Source organism: Antedon bifida, chromosome 5 (assembly GCF_963402885.1).
Source record: "Antedon bifida chromosome 5, ecAntBifi1.1, whole genome shotgun sequence".
NCBI lineage: Eukaryota > Metazoa > Echinodermata > Crinoidea > Comatulida > Antedonidae > Antedon > Antedon bifida.
Window position 1 is genome coordinate 11,156,039 of NC_136230.1, and position 20,590 is coordinate 11,176,628.

At 32.1% G+C, this 20,590-nt stretch overlaps 2 protein-coding genes across 3 annotated transcripts in view; both read left to right on the forward strand.

Annotated features, from left to right (window-relative positions):
* LOC144842615 (mediator of RNA polymerase II transcription subunit 12-like protein) overlaps window positions 1-14,037 on the forward strand; it is a 35,351-nt gene extending 21,314 nt beyond the window's left edge. Inside the window, exons 25-37 of one of the 2 annotated variants that reach the window (XM_078699071.1) lie at window positions 213-412; window positions 799-954; window positions 1,447-1,582; window positions 2,107-2,172; window positions 2,886-2,995; window positions 3,932-4,064; window positions 4,400-4,558; window positions 5,307-5,678; window positions 7,441-7,552; window positions 7,957-8,072; window positions 9,044-9,190; window positions 11,682-11,869; window positions 12,255-14,037. In XM_078699071.1, coding sequence (XP_078555197.1) covers window positions 213-412; window positions 799-954; window positions 1,447-1,582; window positions 2,107-2,172; window positions 2,886-2,995; window positions 3,932-4,064; window positions 4,400-4,558; window positions 5,307-5,678; window positions 7,441-7,552; window positions 7,957-8,072; window positions 9,044-9,190; window positions 11,682-11,869; window positions 12,255-12,543 — 2,184 coding nt within the window. In that variant the 3' untranslated portion in view covers window positions 12,544-14,037. The remainder of the gene's footprint in view (window positions 1-212; window positions 413-798; window positions 955-1,446; window positions 1,583-2,106; window positions 2,173-2,885; window positions 2,996-3,931; window positions 4,065-4,399; window positions 4,559-5,306; window positions 5,679-7,440; window positions 7,553-7,956; window positions 8,073-9,043; window positions 9,191-11,681; window positions 11,870-12,254) is intronic. The other variant, XM_078699072.1, reaches the window with a different exon arrangement.
* Window positions 14,038-18,923: 4,886 nt separating this feature from the next.
* The window catches only part of LOC144843315 (integrin beta-1-like), a 44,475-nt gene continuing 42,808 nt past the window's right edge, over window positions 18,924-20,590 (forward strand). The window contains exon 1 of the mRNA XM_078700108.1: window positions 18,924-19,081. The gene's annotated coding sequence lies outside the window, so the exon portion shown is untranslated. The remainder of the gene's footprint in view (window positions 19,082-20,590) is intronic.

Consider the following 20,590-nt stretch of genomic DNA (forward strand, 5'->3'; position numbering starts at 1 on the left):
ATGATGCCTTGTGTTTTTTTAAATGCACACGAACCATGTGTTTTATCCAAGAAAATGCAGCGTTTTTGGTTGTAATGCTTTAAACATGTGGCCACTTAAACTTGCCCATCATAATCAGTATATAATTGTTATTGATATATAGCTGTGTGATGTTCCTTACCACATTCTAAAACATGTTTTAATGTGATCATTTTATTGTCTTTGATCTACAGAATCTTGACCAGTGGACATTGCGCGTTTCTCTGCTGGACATTCAGCTAATGTTAAAACAATGCCCGAGTGGTGATCTTAATAATCTATTGGACAGTATAGCCAAGGCTACTATAGAGGTATTTCAGCCACAAAATGATGAGCCACATAGAGGATGTTACACTAGAAGGGGCTTCCAGAAGCGAAGACCACCACCATTACTGTAAGCAACTTGCTGTTATCGGCTTATTATAATATTATTTTTCATAGAAAGTAGATATAGAATATAGATTGCTTTATAAAATAGTAAAATCACTCAGTGGTCCACACATGGATTCTAGATTACTAATAATGCACTTACAATAAATTGTTCAGTCCTGTCTTTTAACAGTACTTCATGTGTAGGTGGTCCATGAAATTTAATACATTTTAGGAGCTACATTTCTATTGACTCGTCAATATTGTTTTGATTCTGTTGAGTATGGTCCAGCATTTCAAGAAATATAACAGAATTGGGCACTACAGTACTCGTTTCCTTGTATTTATTGATATTCCTTGATTTCATAGAAACATCTGCATTTTTTTAAGGTATTTTTTTCTCTTTTATAGTGAAGTAGCTGGTAATCAGAGCACATGGCTTGTAGCACCACTGATCTCAAAGCTATCCAGTCAAGTACAGGGATGTGTCCTTAAAGCAGCTGGCAATGCTCTGGAATGTGTAGGACAGACCTGGTCAAAAAGTAGTAAGGACAAGCATGCTAAAAGGTACTATGATATGTTCTAAATTATAAGAAAACTTTGTCATGTACATAACTATGTAGAGACTTCAAACGCTTATTTGCCCCTTGCTTATAGGCTCTTTAATTTCCAAAGATGGATTATATAGTTTTCTGTTTCCCTCATTAGCAAGTGACTATTTAAACTAATGTATACTAAGATTAAAGAGAGTTCCATTCATTTATTGAAAGTACAGAAAATTATTGCTTGCCTTTCGTCCTAAAAACTTTAGGGCAGATTCTATGGCAATAATCTCAAGGGACATCCTCATAGCATTCACTATATTGGAAGATTAAATATTCTAAATTAACTTTGTTTTGAATTACAGTATATGACATTATATTTAATTCCACACCATAAACACCTCACTATTAAAGATACTGTAAAAGCACAACATTTCTCTTGCTAAAACGTAACACTTTCAATTTCGTGAAGATTTACATTTGTGTATCAATGTTCACTTTGTTTTTTATTTTCCAGTCAAATGTCACTATTAAGCCATCAACCATTGTTGTCTTTAGTGTTGACCTGTTTGAAAGGTCAAGATGACCAAAGGGAAAGTTTATTGACCTCCTTGCAAACACAACTCACACAATTTTTCCAGTCACCAAAAGATGTAAGTTCGTATTCTAAATATGTATTTCATATTTTTAGATGAGTTTAGAATACTTGTGACGCCTCGCACCAATGAATTCAAGATTAGTAGATGAAATGTGAAAAATGTTTGTTTTGCTTCTGTGATTACCCAATTTCAATCGATCATGAATGCAATTTGTATTAACAGATTCTGCCAAAATAGAAAGACAATTAATGTAAGAACTAGACAACACCAGGCTAGGCCTATAGTGTACGATGTTCGTATGTTTCTGCTGTTTACCAGGACCTAAAAACTAAGCCTACCTAAGCTAGGCCTAAGACCGTGAGAGGAAGTTTGACGCAAACAAACTTTTTTTTCCTCTTTTTTTCATAATTAACCAAAAATATTTTAAGACAAGGAATGATGTTATGATTTTAAAGTAATATATACCTGTATGCATTATATTTTTAAAACATCAAAAGTTGTAGGGAAAGTGTCTTTAATAATAATTGCAAGTTTTCATTTAGAACATTTTAAGTTATGGTGTACATGATTATTTCTAGGATCGATGGGAGGACCCAAAAAGCCGTAGACTGATGCATGAAGCTCTACAACTTCGACTAAGCTTGGTGAGTTTTATCCATATCATCATGTCTTCTTCAAATCTCTTTGATTTATTTTCTTCAAATTTATTTACACACATTATTCATCCTGATGGCTACTTTCTATTACTGTATGTTACTGTATTTTGTATATCATTTTAATTAATAATAGTTTGTCATTATCTATACACATGCCAACGAGAGTAGGACAATAACCACCCGGACAATACCCACCCGGACAATACCCACCCATTATGAACTATACCATTGTTAGAGTTGGGGATGTACCAATGGTACTGTCCTTAATGAGTGGATTTTGTCCTGGTGGTTATTGTTCGATTTCCATGCCAAAACCAACCTACCTACCTACCTACCAATGCGTTGTTGAACATAAAAGTTTGATAGGGCAGTATTTCAGACCATAATGTTAATCAGAGTCAAATTAATTCATGCTTAGCAAAAAAACAATTTGATTTCTTTACAGTATTTATGAAATGTTGTACTGTATAACTAAAACCATCTCTGAATAAACAATTTGACTGTACATTCTAAGATCTTTGTTTAGAATAGTAGGTGATAATTGCCCTATTGTTAAATCAAACTTTGACCCTTTATTTGTGTTAATATTATCTTGTTGAATTGCTTGAATATTCAATTGAACTTAAGAATTACCCCATGATAGAGTTACAACTTTTTTTTTAGTGTTATTTTTCTTAATACTTGTTTTTTTTAATTACCAGGTTGGAAGTATGTTTGACACAATAATTCGAAGTAACCAGTGGATGACAGAATTTGCTCTGCTACTTCTACAATTAATAACTACAGGCACTGTTGATCTTCAGTCTAACAAGTTTGTCAACTGTTTTTATTATTTATAATAAAAAAAAAGAATTGTGTATTATTACATTTCTTTCATGACACTCAGACACTACACCTGCTGGGTTACATTACTAAATAAAGTTGTTATAGTAAATATTATTACTGCAAACTATTGTTTTTTTTCCCATAGATTCCTATTTCATTGTGAAATTTAATGTGTTTTAACATTTTTTCCTGTGGATTTTGTGTTAAGCCTACAGTCCTTAAAACTGTTAATATTATAGACATACTATACGAACTACAGTAGACGTCGCATTAGGTAAACAGGGCAAGGACTCTTTAAAACGGTTGTCGTATGACTGTTTAAAAATATTATTTAGTTTAAAAAATTATATAAAGATAATAAACTAAAATATTAAGAACCACATAAATCGGGACAAATTTAGTCATTGAAAAATAATACATTCTCGCATTAGTGCAGTAAATGGTGAATTTTATTTGACTTCAAACTGACCTTGCTGTAGCTATACTGTACAGAACTTCTACATCAGTTTTGAACTGTGTTCTTGTACTTATAGTATGTGTATGAGAGTTATATAAATAAATAATTACAGATGGTCTATACAAACTGTATTATTAGAGACATATACATTTAACTTCTTCCATTGAAACTAATTGCTCTGAATGTGTTTTATCAGTTGAAACTGTAATTGTGTTGTTTTTTCTTATATTATAGTAAGTTATTCACTATTGTATTGGACATGCTATCAGTGTTAATATTTTGGGATAAATGGTCAATTCAAGTGATAGAGTCAAATAAGACAAAAATCTCAATTTTGAAAAATACGTAGTTAAGTCCTTTTCTTATAGTAGGGCAGCATTGACATCTAGCTTTATCCAGTGTATTAATTGCTTTGAATATTATCAGTTGAAACTGTAATTGTGTTGTTTTTCTCTTGTATTATAGTAAATTATTCACTATTGTATTGGACATGCTATCAGTGTTAATTAACAGTACACTGACTAGCGATGTAACTGCCAGTCCTGGTGCAGGTGAAGAAAATCGTCGACAACATCTTACTCTAATCAAGAAACTCAGGGTATATTTATCATTTATTCATTTCAGTCTGTCACTGACATAAAAATACATTTAAAAAATCAATACATACATTTATTATATATTTTGTTTGTTATATTTAATATTTTATTTATTTGTTAACCGTTTGTTCTTAGGAATTAGGTACTACTACTATGATTATTTAACAAAAAAAATAATTTATAAATAAAATTGTAAATGATTATTCATTCAATATTTCACAAAGAATCTTTTATTTTCTAAATTATGATTTCTTTTACCTTTGTTGGAATTTGTACAGAAGTTATAGAATACATTATTTGTAATAATGTATTTTTATGTTTATTTTGTACATTGTAGAGAGAACTTGGAGACAAAAATTCAGAGGGTATTGAAAAGGTGCGTCAACTTCTACCAGTTCCCAAAAAGTCAATTGAAGTTATTACATGTGAACCAACAGGGTGTTTGATGGATACGAGGGGAAACAAAATCACAGGGTTCGAAATCAATAAGAAACAGGTAAGATGTCACAACATTACATCATAGTTACCAACCACCTTGCATTTAGCTATGCCTGCCTAGTTTTATCACTATTTTAAGGGAAATGCATTTGTGGGGTTGTACATGAGGTATGCAAAAAAGTGTACAGTGTCAGAACAATTATAAATTTACATATCTAGTTATGTTCTGGTGCCCGCTCAATGCAAATATTTATTTATAATGTACATTTTATCCCTGAAATGGAACAGGTTCTTTAACTAAGTATTTTAGGGCATGATATACCAAGGTTTCGGTCAATGATGAGATATATATATATCTCCTCGGAGACTCTGCTTCGTGAAATAATATACTGAAATATGAGGGTGTACAAATTTTATTGGTGCACATGCGTACAATTGAGGACTAGTGCTGTTCCGCCGTACCACGATGAGAGTGTTAAATAGTCGCTATCCAATCAAATTTGAACAATACCATGAAAGCCCAGTGGTCTAACCTACATATATTACATAATTATGAAGTAGAAGGTTCTGGGTTTGAATCTTGGTTGGGGCAACTTTTTCTCATTTTCACAGATTTCCTCATTTTTAATTAATTTTCAGTATATCTGATATATATATATTTAGTATTTGTTCTTTTATGATTTCTTTTATTTTATTCATAAATATTTATATATATACAATACAATTAATATTAATTATACAAAAAATAATACAAATAATAACAGCAACAGCAAGTCTATGTAATTGTTCATAATTGCTATTTACAGGGCTTGCAGGTTTCAACAAAACAAAAGGTAAATCCATGGGACATGCTAGAAGCTAACAAAAATCCAGCCCCACTCTCCTGGACGTGGTTTGGTGCAGTCCGACTGGAAAGAAAACCACTAAAGTACATGGAGCAGTACCGTCTAAATCTGTACCATAACCATGACCATACGAAATCAGATGCATATTACTTACAACCACCAGAGTTACCAGCTGATGAGGAACCACCCCCAGCACCAGCACAGGAAGTTGAGAAACCTATTCCTGAAACTGAGGTTACACAAAGAGAAACCAAGACCAGCACAGACTCAAATAAAAAGAAACGGCAGACAACAAAACGAAAGAAGATGACACCAAACACGCACAACAGAGATGTAAGTATATTTTCATTCTGCATCAAAAATAAATTCTCTGCTCTTGGTGATATTTCTGTGGTTCATTACTCAACAATTACGCTTAAATTGTTTAAACAAAATATGTTGATTACACAAATTGCTTGTGTTTGAAAGCCTTTTTTAAGATTATATTTTGTTAGGCCTATACAATAATAAATGTTTATGAGTTGAATTGTGATAATATTTCATGAGTTGAAAGACTGACTGTTCTATTTTAAAAAGAAGTCAGTCAGGTTCAAGTGTTTACAAAACGCTGAATGTTCAATAGGACCATAAAACCATTCACAAAAACATACTGATGTATTTTTAACTCGGCTTTGCCTCATGAAATATTCTCACCATCCAACTCATAAACAATCAGAATTTTTTTTAATAATGCACATTCTAGAAAGGGTACATTACAGAACCAAAACATCGTTCATTACAGAACCAAAACATCGTTCATTACACAACCAAAACATCGTTCATTACACAACCAAAACATCGTTCATTACACAACCAAAACATCGTTCATTAGGTTCAGGGACGATTCGGCCCTGAGACGATTCGGCCCGGGACTATTCGGCCCACTTTTGGTGGGACGATTCGGCCCACTTTTGGGCCGAAACATCCCACTTTGTGGGCCGAAACGTCTCACTTTAGACCAAATTCATATTCATTTTTTTTTTATTTATCAAGTTTTTAAAGGTGTTTAACAATCCGTATTTTATTGATATTGACAAAGTTGATATAATGTATATAATAAATTACTAAAAAAACGTAATTTTATATTCAATTTATTACTTCGAAAACCTTGTTTATTTCGTGCATTCGCCAAGCGGCCAACAGAGGGCGTAACTTATTTACATCGCGCGCGTGACTAAAAAATGATTATTTTCGACAATGTTTTCAAAATGTTTGCTTTATTGCATCTTTATCCCTAGTAGTGCTACCCCATAGTCTCTCTGAAAATAAAGTTTGGGGAAAAAAGCTTATTTTATGCTTATAAATGCATATCAAAGCCGATAAATGTAAGTGTGCCGAATCGTCTCAGGGCCGAATCGTCCCGGGCCGAATAGTCCCGGGCCGAATCGTCCCAGGGCCGAATCGTCCCGGGCCGAATCGTCCCGGGCCGAATCGTCTCAGGGCCGAATCGTCCCGTTACCGTTCATTACACAACCAAAACATCGTTCATTACACAACCAAAACATCGTTCATTACACAACCAAAACATCGTTCATTACACAACCAAAACATCGTTCATTACACAACCAAAACATCGTTCATTACACAACCAAAACATCGTTCATTACACAACCAAAACATCGTTCTTTACAGAACCAAAACATCGTTCTTTACAGAACGGAAATCATCGTTAATTACAGAACCAAATCATCGTTCATTACGATCTTCATCATTCTACCAATGCAAAAAAAGAGCATTGGACAATTTAAATCATATCTGAATATTAAAACAATGTGACTCTGTAAAATCTAATCTCTTTGCTTAGCATAGTAGGTGTTAATCGGCCTATTGTCAAGCTCTTTGTTTAGCATAATAAATGGCCTATTGTTAATTTCATTTGATTTTTATTGATATTATTATCTGGTTGAATTGCTTGAGTCCTCAATCCTCAAAGATGGAGTTTTTTAGCATTATTTTTCTTTTATTTATAACAAACGTAAATTTCATGATTATACTTTGCCTCATGTATTATAATTGTTATGTTATTTAAATTGTGCTATGTTTTTTTTGTACCTAGTTTCCTGTGAATCAACATATGCCATATCAAGAAAGGCCAGCCTTCATGCAGTCCTCTTACTTTACTCAGCAAAATCCATCATTCTTTCCACAACAGCAGCCATTACCTCCTGGTGAGTAACCAACTTTTGTAGATTTATCATTCTGTAACGATAGCCAATAAGTCAATTGTTATGTAAAATCTCTATTAAGGAGTGCGTTTAGGACCACAACAAAAGGTATCCCCTGAATAGAGGTAGACCACCGTGTTAAAACATATATTGCCTGTTGTTCAGTTGACAAAATAATTGTCCCTCCATTAAGATGTCCCAAAATGTACTTTTTTTCTTATGCAACAAAACAGGATGCCAGGCACAGATCTGCCACTATCTAGGTTTAATTGAACAAGCATGACTAAATAAAACAAAGATAACAAAATAAGAATTAATAATTATTTCTTAAGATACGGAGGTGTTATAATATAATTTAGAAATACCTGCTTTGTATTTTGTATAATCAAATATTGAACTTCTCCTAGGAGGCCCTGGTCGTGTAGACCGTACAGGAGGCATAGGGCAAGCTAATTCAAAAGCTGCATTGAGTAACATGCTGAGGAATAGACAACCTAACAATCAACCCAGTCAACAAGTACAGGTAATTAGATCAGGGAAGAGGAAGACTACTTCATGTGACAAAAAAATGTGATGTGGCCATATATGGACATGGTGATATCACTACCATATTTTATGCACATTACATTTTTTGTCAAACTAGTTTGATAATGTAGACAGAGCTTTATACGGTTTAACATATTAGGTGTATGAGAGGATAGGAACAGGATTTAAATACCATATTTTGAAAGAATGGTACCGGTTCACATAAAAGAAACACATTTTCATACGGTTTTAATTGATTCTGGTCTCAATCGTAAAATTCTGTTTTTTCAAACAGTTTCTGTAAAGCAATTTTACAGCTAACAGATTTTTTCCATTAAACAGATAATGATTGAATTATGATGTCTCAAAAATTTGCAGAATCAATTGACCAATTAAAATCAAAATAAACAATTGATGAACCAATCAAAATAATTAGAAATTAAATAAACAATTGTCAGAATAATGTCAAAATAATTCTGACAATTGTTTATTTAATTTCTATTTTTTTTTATTCATGGGTTGTGTATTATTAATTTTGATTGGTCAATTTCAATTTAGCCCACTCAACACTCTTAGTGCATATATTGTTACATTGTAAATTATACCAGGGAAGAGTGTCCTGATTATACTTATTCCTGAAGATTAACAAATAAAGTTAGAAATATTAAATAATGTTGGCTTGCTGCACTTTTTATCATAATAAAGCAAAAGGGGTGAACTCTGGCATGGTCACTGATTGGAAATTTGTTTTCAGATCTATTTATATATAAGATATTGTGTCGCAATGAAACCACTATAACATTGAGTTTAGAGTACATGAAGCGAAGGGTCTGATGAAAAGAACATGAACAACTCTGATGTTGTTACTGAGTGTTTGATATTTTTATATCTTTTTATTTATACCTGTTTATAATATATAATGATACTGTAACATTAAACAATGAACATTGTTTGCATTTTGACTTACAGATGCAGCAAATTTTTCGACGTCGTCAGCAGCAGATGCAGGTACGACATCAACTGCAGCAACATGCTATTCAATCACGCAACCCAGACGCCATGTTCCCTTACAAAACACAAGATGCTAACTTGCACCATGTCAACCACACACAACCAGTAAGCCACTCAACTAGTATTTTTGTATTTGTTATAAAATTAGGTATATGATATTCTTTAAAGATGTATTGTCCCCCTGAAAAATAATTTTTACAATTTTTGTTGTTGCATATGCCATTTTAATGTCACATAATAGTTATCCACTTTGACTAAAAATTGGATCTAAACAAAATTTATTTACCTGAAAAACTGTAATTTAAAGATGTATTGTCCCTTTAAACACAAAAAAACGAAGGTCAAAATATTCTAAATTTAAATTGGCCATATCAAAGTAATATTAAAGATATTCACTTTTAGTCGAAAATTTGAGCCAAAAACAAGAAGTTTACGTAATTAACAGGTAAATTAATTTGATTACATTTCGTCTGGAAAATCATCGCGAGCTAAAGTAAACAAAGATTTCAAACCACGAGTATGCATTATGCATATGCTAATTAAGATTGTTTACAACTCGTCATGGTTGAGAAGGTGTTTTCACACAGATCGCAAGGAAGTTTTATGATTATGCATACAGAGTAGCCAAACAAGCGCGTTGCATTATGAGGTATGTTTTGATCAAAAACTTTGACTGGAAGTCAAAGTTATTTTTTAAACAAAAAAACGTCTGTATTTCAGTTAAATGATTTTTTTTTCGACTAATTTTTGGTGAAAGTTAATAACTATTATGATACTTCAAAATGACCCACTTTTTTTCGAAATATTTTATTTTTTATTTTTTTTGAAATAGACAAAGGGACAATACATCTTTAAAGCAAAAAATGGCTAAATTGGCTGCCAGCCAATGGATTTTTGGATGAATTTAACCATTTATTATGTTATTTTATAAGTGAAAACATTATTTTTTTCTTTTTTTTTCTACGGAAGTGATTAACTTTATTAAAACTACAAAAAAACCTATTCAAAGTCTGATTTAATTAATCTTCATTTTTCATGTTTTTGGGAGACAATACATCTTTAAAGATGTATTGTCCTATGAAACACAAAAAATGAATTGGCCATATCAAAGTAATATTAAAGTTATTCACTTTAAGTCGAAAATTCGAGCCAAAAACAACAAGTTTACGTAATTACCAGGTAAATTAATTTGATTACATTTTGTCTGGAAAATCATCGCGAGCGAATGTAAACAAAGATTTCAAACCACGAGTATACATTATGCATGATGCTAAGTAAGATTGTTTACAACTCGTCATGGTTGAGAAGGTGTTTTCACACAGATCGCGAGGAGATTTGATTATGCATACAGAGTAGCCAAACAAGCGCGTTGCATTATGAGATATGTTTTGATCAAAAACTTTGACTGGAAATCAAAGTTATTTTTTGAACAAAAAAACGTCTGTATTTCAGTTAAATTTTTTTTTTTTTTCGACTAATTTTTGGTGAAAGTTAATAACTATTATTATACTTCAAAATGACCCACTTTTTTTCGAAATCTTTAATTTTTTTATTTTTTGGAATTAGTCAAAGGGACAATACATCTTTAAGGTTTGCACTGCAGATAAACACTATTAAAGTAATGTTAGTTATAAACCATGTGTTTTGAAAAGGAACTAATGTAAAGTTGAAAATGTTTCATTTTTATAACCATACCTTCAATTTTCCCCTTAATAAAAGTGTCTACTGAATAGGGTTTGGCTGTATTGTAAAACACATCGGCCTTCGTTTGTTTCATGGGAAAGTGTCCCGGTTAACAACTAAAATTTCAAAATATTTCCAACACTTCATTTCCTTTTTGGAACAAGAAATGTACTGAAAACATAAATAAAAGAATGAACAAATAAAACATAATAACATAACAAAGCAGATAGAGAGATAATTAATATCACCACTAAACAGAGAGTAGCCCACATACTCTGATGAATGTTCATAGAAAGTGGTGGCGCTAGACAGCATCGAGACACGATGAGTAAGGATAATCCATCAACACATTACTCGCATAGAGTTGTGGTTTGGTGGTTATGATGCTTGGCTACCAATCCAAGGGTCCTGGGTTCAAGTCATGTCATATATCAGAATAGTTTCTAATGACAACACTCCCAAAGACTTGTAATAAGACTTTGTTTATGAGCATCTTGTATATATGTTTGTCTTGTGAACGGAATTGCCACCTTTAAGAAGAATAGTGAATGAATTCGCTTTGGTTATCCTTGTCAATTTGCCTAAATATATATTTCAAAAAGTGAACAAGGCCAGTAGCCAAAAGTCTGGGTTAAAATATTTTTTTCTCATGACAGAACAATTACTTCACTCCCAAAGACTTTGTTTTGTGTATAGCATCTTGTGTCTATGTTTGTCTTTGCTATTATTTAAGAGTGAGGCCGTTTTATTAGCCACTAGCCTTAATGGGTATGTGACTATCTGGCCTCTCTGGTCTCCAAACTGTCTCCAAACTGTTATAAAAAAAGGTATTTTTATGGTTTACCCAAAAGAAAAAAATACAAACATAATATATTTTAAACGTCCCTAAAAAGAATCTAATATTCTTCTTTAGATGAATAACTACAATTATAACAATCAGATGATGCAGCCACACCAACAAATGGGAGACTCTAGCCAGACTAATTTTACTCCAAGCTATGGTATGTCAGGACAGACTGGTATGATGCAAACAATGAGGTCACAACCACAGCAACAAGCTGCCTATATGAATCCACAAAGGACCATGCAACAATCTAACAGGTATTTAACGACTGTATTTTATAGAGATGTTATATACACTAAAATTAATTATTATAAAAATGATCACCTATAATTCGTCAAATTCTAGTTGTTTAATTATCTTGTATTATAATTAGGCAATGTAAGTAAGCAATTAGTTGATGCTACTAGATAATTAGGCAATTTTTTATATCAGAATGACCAGAATTGTATTGGGAAGGTTTTAAACAAAGTTTGAAATATTCCTGGGGGTTTGTAGGAGTAATAGAGAATTAAAATGACAAGGATTGTACTGGGAAGGTATTAAACAGGATGGGAGAGAGACCCGCGCTGGGCAGATATTTCTTTAGTATTGTATATGTTATGGCTATGTTAATTGTATGTTCTAATTAATGTACATTTACAGAATGCAAGACCATATGCATAGGTCAGCAATGCATCAAGGTATGGGAGGTATGCAACAACAAGCAACACAGGGTGTGAGACAGAACCCTAACTACATGGCCATGCAGCCAGACAGGCAAAGGCAATTATTGCATCAACAACAGCAACACCAAAAGATGCAAGTTTTAAGGCAGGGAAATATAGCACAACCTACTGACCAACAAACTGCAGCCCTTGTACGTCAACTGCAGAATCGAATGCCAAGGGGAATGGGACAACAGCAGCCAGGCCATCCATACACATACCAATAAACATTTTAAAATTGAGATAATTCTCTACTGTCGTGTTTGACTCAACTCATTCTTTTCCCAATACTTGAAGGAAAAACACCAAAGTTGCTCTAGTTTTATCTTCTACTAACAATATTCATTAGCAAATTCAGGTTTGAATACATCATCTAAAGTAAAGTTAAGAATGTCTAAATGTTTTGTTCCTAAAAGGTCTCATTGGTTGCAAACTGGAAGCATGACAAAAATGTAGAATTTAAAACGAGCAACAAGTACTACAAACAGAAACAAACATGGCTTTTGCATTATCAGTTTACAAATGCCATACAATTGGGCAAAACAAATATTCAGTATTAAACCATTAATAATAACTATTTATTATAACCTATTATGTTTTGTAAAAGTGTCCACTTTTATTTAGTTTACCAATGTTGGTAAACATGTTGTATAATTTAAGGCATTTAAAAAAGTGCATATATTTTAATAGTATTTTTTTGTACAGTAGTTCAAATCTTGGATCATTATTTTTGTCTTTTTTTAACAATAAATATTCTGATTAAATGATGCTATATTATACAAAATTGAATTACATATTACCAGTCTATCTAATGTAATTTATCATTTGGCTGTGCATTAGATTTCTGCTTACATATGTACAGTGGCCAATGGTTGGCATGATATTTTATATTGATATGATAACATATTTATAATGAATTGAAATCTAGTAACTCAAAGAAGTGTTTCAAAATATACTATCATGACAGTTTTAAATATGATATTAAAAAAGTAATTATAAGCACAAAAAAAGAAAGACTCTGGCCAGCAATAATGGTGATTAAATATACGTTATAGTATTTTATGGTGGTAAAGAAAAGAGAATCTTTTTCCCAACCAATAATGTTTTATCATTTTTAGCATTTCAAAATGGTATATGGTTATATTTGTAATATAATTATCTTCATAAAATTCACTATTGTCAAACTGAAAGTGTGAATTACTATAAAAATAGAGAGAAGGGTTAGTGTTACTCGAAAGCTCTGTGATTTCTTTCTGTGATTCCATTGAGATCCAGCCACTGATCCACAGCATTGCAATTTAAGTGATTTGCCTTTTGATTAATATACTATCTTCAAATAAAATTTAGACTTGTTGCATAGGGCTGTATAAATGTTTAATGCATGGTCTCATAAATGTATTAGTTTGTCAACAAAAGTTTCATTTTTATCTTGCTGTATAAATAAAATATGTATTCAAGTAGGTTATGGTAATGAACATGTTGAACATGTCTGTTCAGTATGAAAACATTGTTTAACTTATAACATTGTTCTTACTGGATTATTATGTTTGTACATTTTAAAAAACAAGAAAATTGTAACAAATTTTCAATTATATAACAATTAAATGGTAGGCCTACTTTTGAAATGGGAAATTTCAGTTTTACAATAAAAGATAAGAGGGAATGGTGAACAGACATCTTGTATATTAAGTAAGAATAATCATAATAAATGATTGATGAAATGTGGGTCGTTTGTTTTTCTGTAAAGCTAATAATTTCTGACGTATTTATATTGATTTTAAACCCAATTGATTTTAACTATCCTCAAGAAAAAGTATATAAGGAACATTCGAAATCAGCGATTGCTATATGGTAATATAATACAAACTCTAAAAAGTAAGGCAAGTCACTATCATTCAATGATTATTCGGCGTGTATAGCTTCTTCTGTGAATCTACTTCAACAGCATTTACTGTAATTGGTCAGAGTTTTTAGATCATGTAAATATAAACATCTACAAGAGTGGACACAGTTCTTTTAAAAGTGTATTGAGTATGCCTTTCTTGTTTAATGCAATTGATTGATATGAACACCATACACATATTGGCAACATAAACAAGAATAATAATTCTTACAAAAAACGCTGCTCGCTTATTGTTATTGCTAAGGTCAAGTCTGGGGGTCACTTCATCACGCCTAGATACTTCAAGTATCCTATTACAAACAAAAACTTCAATGGACTGTTTTGATAATAATTCAATGATTATCTGACAGCGAATTATAGTAATGGGACTCATAAATACTAGAAATGATTTGGGATTTGTCGTTAAACTCTTTCCCAGACGTTTTTTGGGTTCAACAGGTGGTACCTAAAAATTATAGTCGAGAATCATTTTTCGCAAAAATGTCAGTGTCTAGTACTATAACTGCTGCTATGCTTTATATCTGAATGATTTATCTTTTGTGACGTAGACGTTCTTGACATTGTGACATTGTAACACAATACTGACTGCAGTCACGTGCGCAAATTTGAGTTAGTGTCTACCTACCAACCGACCGACATAGTGAGCTGTAGAGTCGCGTCTGCACGCGACGCGACTAAAAACCTCAATAAGAAGCCACCTCTGTGGTGTGAACAAGTAATTTCGAAAAAATCCCATCTCAAAATCAAGCCCACTGGGCTATCTTCTTTCCGAGAGTGTATCGCCCACTTCCCCCCACCCCCTCCTTCTCTTCAATTTGCAAAAGTAAGCTCGAAAAGAAGCCAATCTCGACAAGATGAAATGAAGCCCACCCAAGAGTAGTAAATCAAGGCCATTACATGGCTGCAGTAGCGTGCTCGAGTGTTTACCGACCGACTGACCAACCGACCGACATAGTGAGTTGTAGAGTCCCGTTGGCTTCTTTTCCAAGTTTTACGGTATAAATACAACAAATGATTTCTTAAAGATTTTTAGTTCCCTGAAAAAAAAATGACATTTTTTTGTTTGACATGAAATTTTAATATCACTAAAATAGTTATTCACTTTTACCACACAAGAAGGAATAATTAGGCCTATCAGAAAATGCAATTTAAAGCAAAAAAAGAGAGATTTTCGGTCAAACAATGGGTTTTCTTCATTAATATTTTCCGTTTTTTTTGGTCTTTTTATAAGTGAATCATTATTTTGTTATTTTTTTTTACATAAGTGAATAACATGATTAAACCTGTAAAATGGCCTAAACAAAGTCTGATTTTATTAATCTTCATTTTATTTTCATGTTTTTTTTACATCTTTTAAAAGCAGATACACGTGCGATTGTCTTTTTTGTTAATCCGATATAAAAAAAATGGTAAGTAACTATGGCTCGTGTTCTCAATAGACTGGTGATGTTATTTCAAACTGACGAAGAAGATACAATGACCAGATATGCAAGGATCTTCCACATATTTCTGACATCAATCAGGCCCAGAACAAAGTAATGGCGCATTAACAATGCATGCCCCTGACGTGACGTCGGACCAAATTGGAAATAACGCAATTCTGTACTTAGGCCTAATTCTTTTGCATTGTATCAACAAAATGGAACATCAACCTTAATAAATAAAGTGGATTTGGATTTATAAGTTTGAGATTTCAGGGAAAAAAAAGATACGGAAGTTGTAGAGCATCTTGTATTAGAATGTGAAGCGTAGATTTTGGAAGAATTCTTGGCCAAAGAAACAAACTGATATAATACAATATTTCATACCAATATTTTAAAGATATATTGCCCGCTTAACAATTTTAAATTGTTTTGTTGAATATGCCATTATAATGTCACATATTAGTTATTGGAAATTGGATCGAGGAAAAAAAATAAGTTAAATTGGCTGCTAGCCAATAGGTTTTTGGTTGAATTTAACCGTTTATTTTGTCATTTTATACGTGAAACATTTTTGTTTCTGTTTTTTCTATTCAAGTGATTAACTTTGTTAAAACTACAAAATCAGATCGTATTAATCTTAATTTTTCATGTCTTTTAGGGACAATATATCTTAAATCTAAAGGAAAACATCGATGCATGTTGGTAATTTGAAAAATGTACAAAAAACTTCTATATAAGCACTTCTTATAGATCTATCAACTGTAGACGTATTGAGTGTAGCGGCCATATTTGATATATTTAAATTCAAAGTTTACTGGAAACGCAAAAGTTAATTTAATTTTTAAATATATGTCTAATAGAAATATTGCAAGAGGAGGCCCATTATTTTTACAACAAAACAACTAGGCCTACATGCTAAAATTACAAACCCCAAAGCACATCTGGGAGAAGATTGCTGATAATCATGTAGACAGTAATCTGTGAAATCTTGTTTAAAAAATAATGAACTTGTTCTTGCTGTTAACCTAGGCCAAAATTACAATAATTCACTGTCAAATAATCAAAACATTATTTCTGGTATTTACAATGATTTGACTGAATACTGAAATTCGCTGTCAGATAATCATTGAATTATTATCAAAACAGTCCATAATAGTAAAGTTTTTGTTTGTAATAGGATACTTCACACTTGAAGTATCTAGACTTGATGAAGTGACCCCCAGACTTGATCTTAGCAATATAATAAACTAAACTGACAGAAATTGAATTCTTGTATTTACTTCAAATACAAAAGTTATTCACTTTTTTAATCAAAAAATAATATTTATTCATGTATAAAAAGAGAAAAGAAACGTTTAATTATAACTCAAAAACCATTGTCTGACAGACAATTTAAGTATTTTTTAGGTTAAATTACATTTTTTCAGGTAAATAATTGTTTGTTTAACGTGAATAACTATTATGTGACAATAAAATGACACATTCAAAAGCAAATTTGAAATAAAAAATATTTTTTAGGGGGACAATATATATCTTTAAAACTGTTACGTCAGCAAACGAGCTAATTTGTAAGAAATATTTCTTGTTTATATTTGATTAGACGTAGGGCCATCCATTATACTAATCTGGAATTCCTTGTATCTCATCTAATTTAAATGTTAAAAATGGTATTAGTAAATGTGCTTAGTTTTGTTAGGATCCGCGTCTGTACCAAACATGGGTGTATATTATGATTTCATTTTGTGTTTGTTCCGCAGAACATTACATAACCTGTCACCCACTGATACACTTTTCATTACTAAACTAACTTATTTTTAGAAAGAAAACAGGAATGGTAGATGGTGCATAGGTCAATTATAGTTAAAAGTAGTGAGGTATCAATCCAGAATGATGTTATAGCTTCTCTGAATGTTTGGTCTAACGTAAACAATTTAAAACTAAACCCATCTAAATGCAAAACTATATTGTATTTGAACTTTCAAAAACATGAACCATTGTTGATTGTTAATAATATAATTGAAATTGAAATGCTTATTGATACAAGACAATCTCAAATGGGATCATACTGGTAAAGAATTTGTATCTAAAGCCAGCATACCTGTAGATTATGAAAGTTTTATTTTCCTCAATATGATCTTCTTGATGTATTTAATAGCTACCAATATCAATCAAACCAAGGGTCGAATATGCTGTCCCAGTATGGCATTCTAGCTAAGAAACAAAGTGACATGATAGAATCTTTTCAAATAAGGGCTTGTAGAATAATTGTGTGTCATGATAATATACATATATTATGAGCAAGCACTCCATGATCTTTCCCTAGACACATTATCTGATAGAAGGCGTGATCTATGTTATAAGTTAGCCCGAGAGTTGTTTTAAAAGTATTCATTTTGATAAATGGTTTCCAATGAATAAAAGTAGTAACATGAATCCAGACGTGTAAATACAGTTAAAAGATACAGAAAAGGTGCAATCCCATTCCTTATATCGCCTCTAAATGAATGATTTGGTCTTTTATAACTTGCAAATACAGTATAACTTTATATCATGACTTACAGTGCAGTAGGCCTACAATTTTAAAATGTGTTTTACCTCTGTATTTGTACTTTTTATTCGTTTCTGTTTGTTTCCGTTTGTTTCCTGGATGTATGATTTTTACCGTTTTTAAATACTTTTATCGTTTTATATATTTTAATGTAAATACACAGTAATTCGACAGCTTCGGCTGCGACAGTGATATGAATAAAAGAAACTTGAAATTTGAACTTGAACAATAATTGGGTAAGGCGTATAATCTGAAGGTCTATATCATTGTTTTAGGTGACCTTTCTTAATTCAATTATCCGTTAAATTTTACACTATTCAAAGAAATAATTAATTTAATAATAATTTAAGAGTTGGAAACACTGTGATTTATAGCCTACATAAGTTTCTGGGTTTTATGAACCATATGTCCTAATTACACAACAATCAAATGTTTCATGCAATATCCTCGAATATCGTTTTTTAATATAGTTCGATATTGATTCAAGAAGATCTTAGAAAGTATTGGATGTTGTATATTATAACTTTATAGGGCCTTAGCTCATACTATAGTAATGTTTGAAAAAATATGATGCGAAATTTGAGTAGACTTTGGAATTTACATAGCTCCCTCTATATGTCACAAAGCTTAACTTGATTGATGAGCTACTAAGTTGTTGCAGTAATGTATCTATTTTAGTCCGGAAGTGGTTTTCTATCCGTGTGAGCATAACAGTATACTGTACGTCAATATACGTGAGCACATGCCGGTTGTTTATAGACGTTTATAACATTTCTGTATCGTAAACCATGCTTTTTATGTAGAGATATAATTTCAACATCAACCATCGTTACGTCTGCCTTTCTTTTTAAGTGTTTGACACTTTATTACCGGCGTCTATAAACTTTTTCGTAAGTACAATTCACTGTCTTTAGACTTTCTCTACTGATATAATATCAGTGATAAATTTAGTTCAGACTAATCTCTTTATTAGTACCACTTCACTTTTGTTCCCATCCTTCTAACATCATCAGTGTACCACCGCCACTGGGGATGCTGAATAAGGCTAGCGTTCTTATCACTGTCCCGCCTTTAGAGGCCTGAATAATGTAGGATTTAAACTGGAAAATAATATTTAAAAAGTGTACCGTATGTGTGCTGATGTGGGTTAATCGTGCGTACATTTTTGGATGATGCATACACTACCTTTATATAAAAATCCCTCCAACAAAAAAATAATTAAGCCTAAGGTGCCCTGCTTGTACTTAACCGTGCCTCCATTACTTAACCATGCTCTCTAGTGTATAATATTTAGCCCTGTGCAATCCTGTTTACAATCAGAGAATCAACATGAACTGTGCTTGACACTTCACTGTGTGTGCCCACACTATTTGGTCATCCATTACATAGGCCTATTTGTTTTACAAAATTTACATAATTCAGCCACAGACCAACACCCCTTCCCCCCCCCCCCCCTCCCAATCTCCTTTTCATTAACAAACAAAAGGTTATAATAGTGGATGGCCTCTTATGAACCCAGGGTGATCGCAAACTTATATTAGTTATGTTTACCTTCTTTTATTACACTGGCAGAAATACTATTTCAATATTTTGTCTGTGGATGTTATTTCATTTGGAAATAATATTATTAGCAGCTGTTGCCAAATGCTGTTGAATTCTATTGCAACTAGTAAGCATTTCATTGTTGCCTATTAACCAAATAATTAGGCAATTAATTGATCATACTTTTCAGAAAAGTTGTTGAAGAGACCTTTTTTTTAATAAGTCATGAATATTAAAAGCAAATTAAAAAGAGGGTCTCTTATTGATATTCTGATTGTCTGACTAAAGTTTCTTTTATTGTATGTCTTTAGGCACATTTACAAGGATTATCAATAGTAAATTAATCATTGTCCTATCAGATAGGTGGTAATCCCCCTGAAACAGGGGCTTTTTTGTGAACCAGTTCACCACGGTAAGCCCCTACTAATTTTGAATAATGAACTGTGTTCTTCTTTAAAGTACACACACTTTTAAACTATGTACACTAAACCTAGGTTTATAGTCCTTTTTTGAGAAGATTTTTTTCACCAGAACTAGTGAGCAAGTCGACCTCATGTCGATATTGTTGGCTCTTTAGGTAAGATAAACAGCGCCCCTGCCATCTGAAAGGACGGTAAAATAAAAACGTTTACATACAAGATGAACAATGTTTGAAGATTTAAAAAAAAAATGACATGCACTGCCATCAAAATAAGACTCCACTGAGTAAATCTATGACTAAAGGGCATTCTTATATTATTATTGTTTAATATGTTATGTATTTATTCAGTGAATCACCATATTTAGGAAGAACTCACAAGACTAAAAATAGGCACACAGGTGTGATCGTTTATTAGTTGGTAATTTAATTTCTAGAT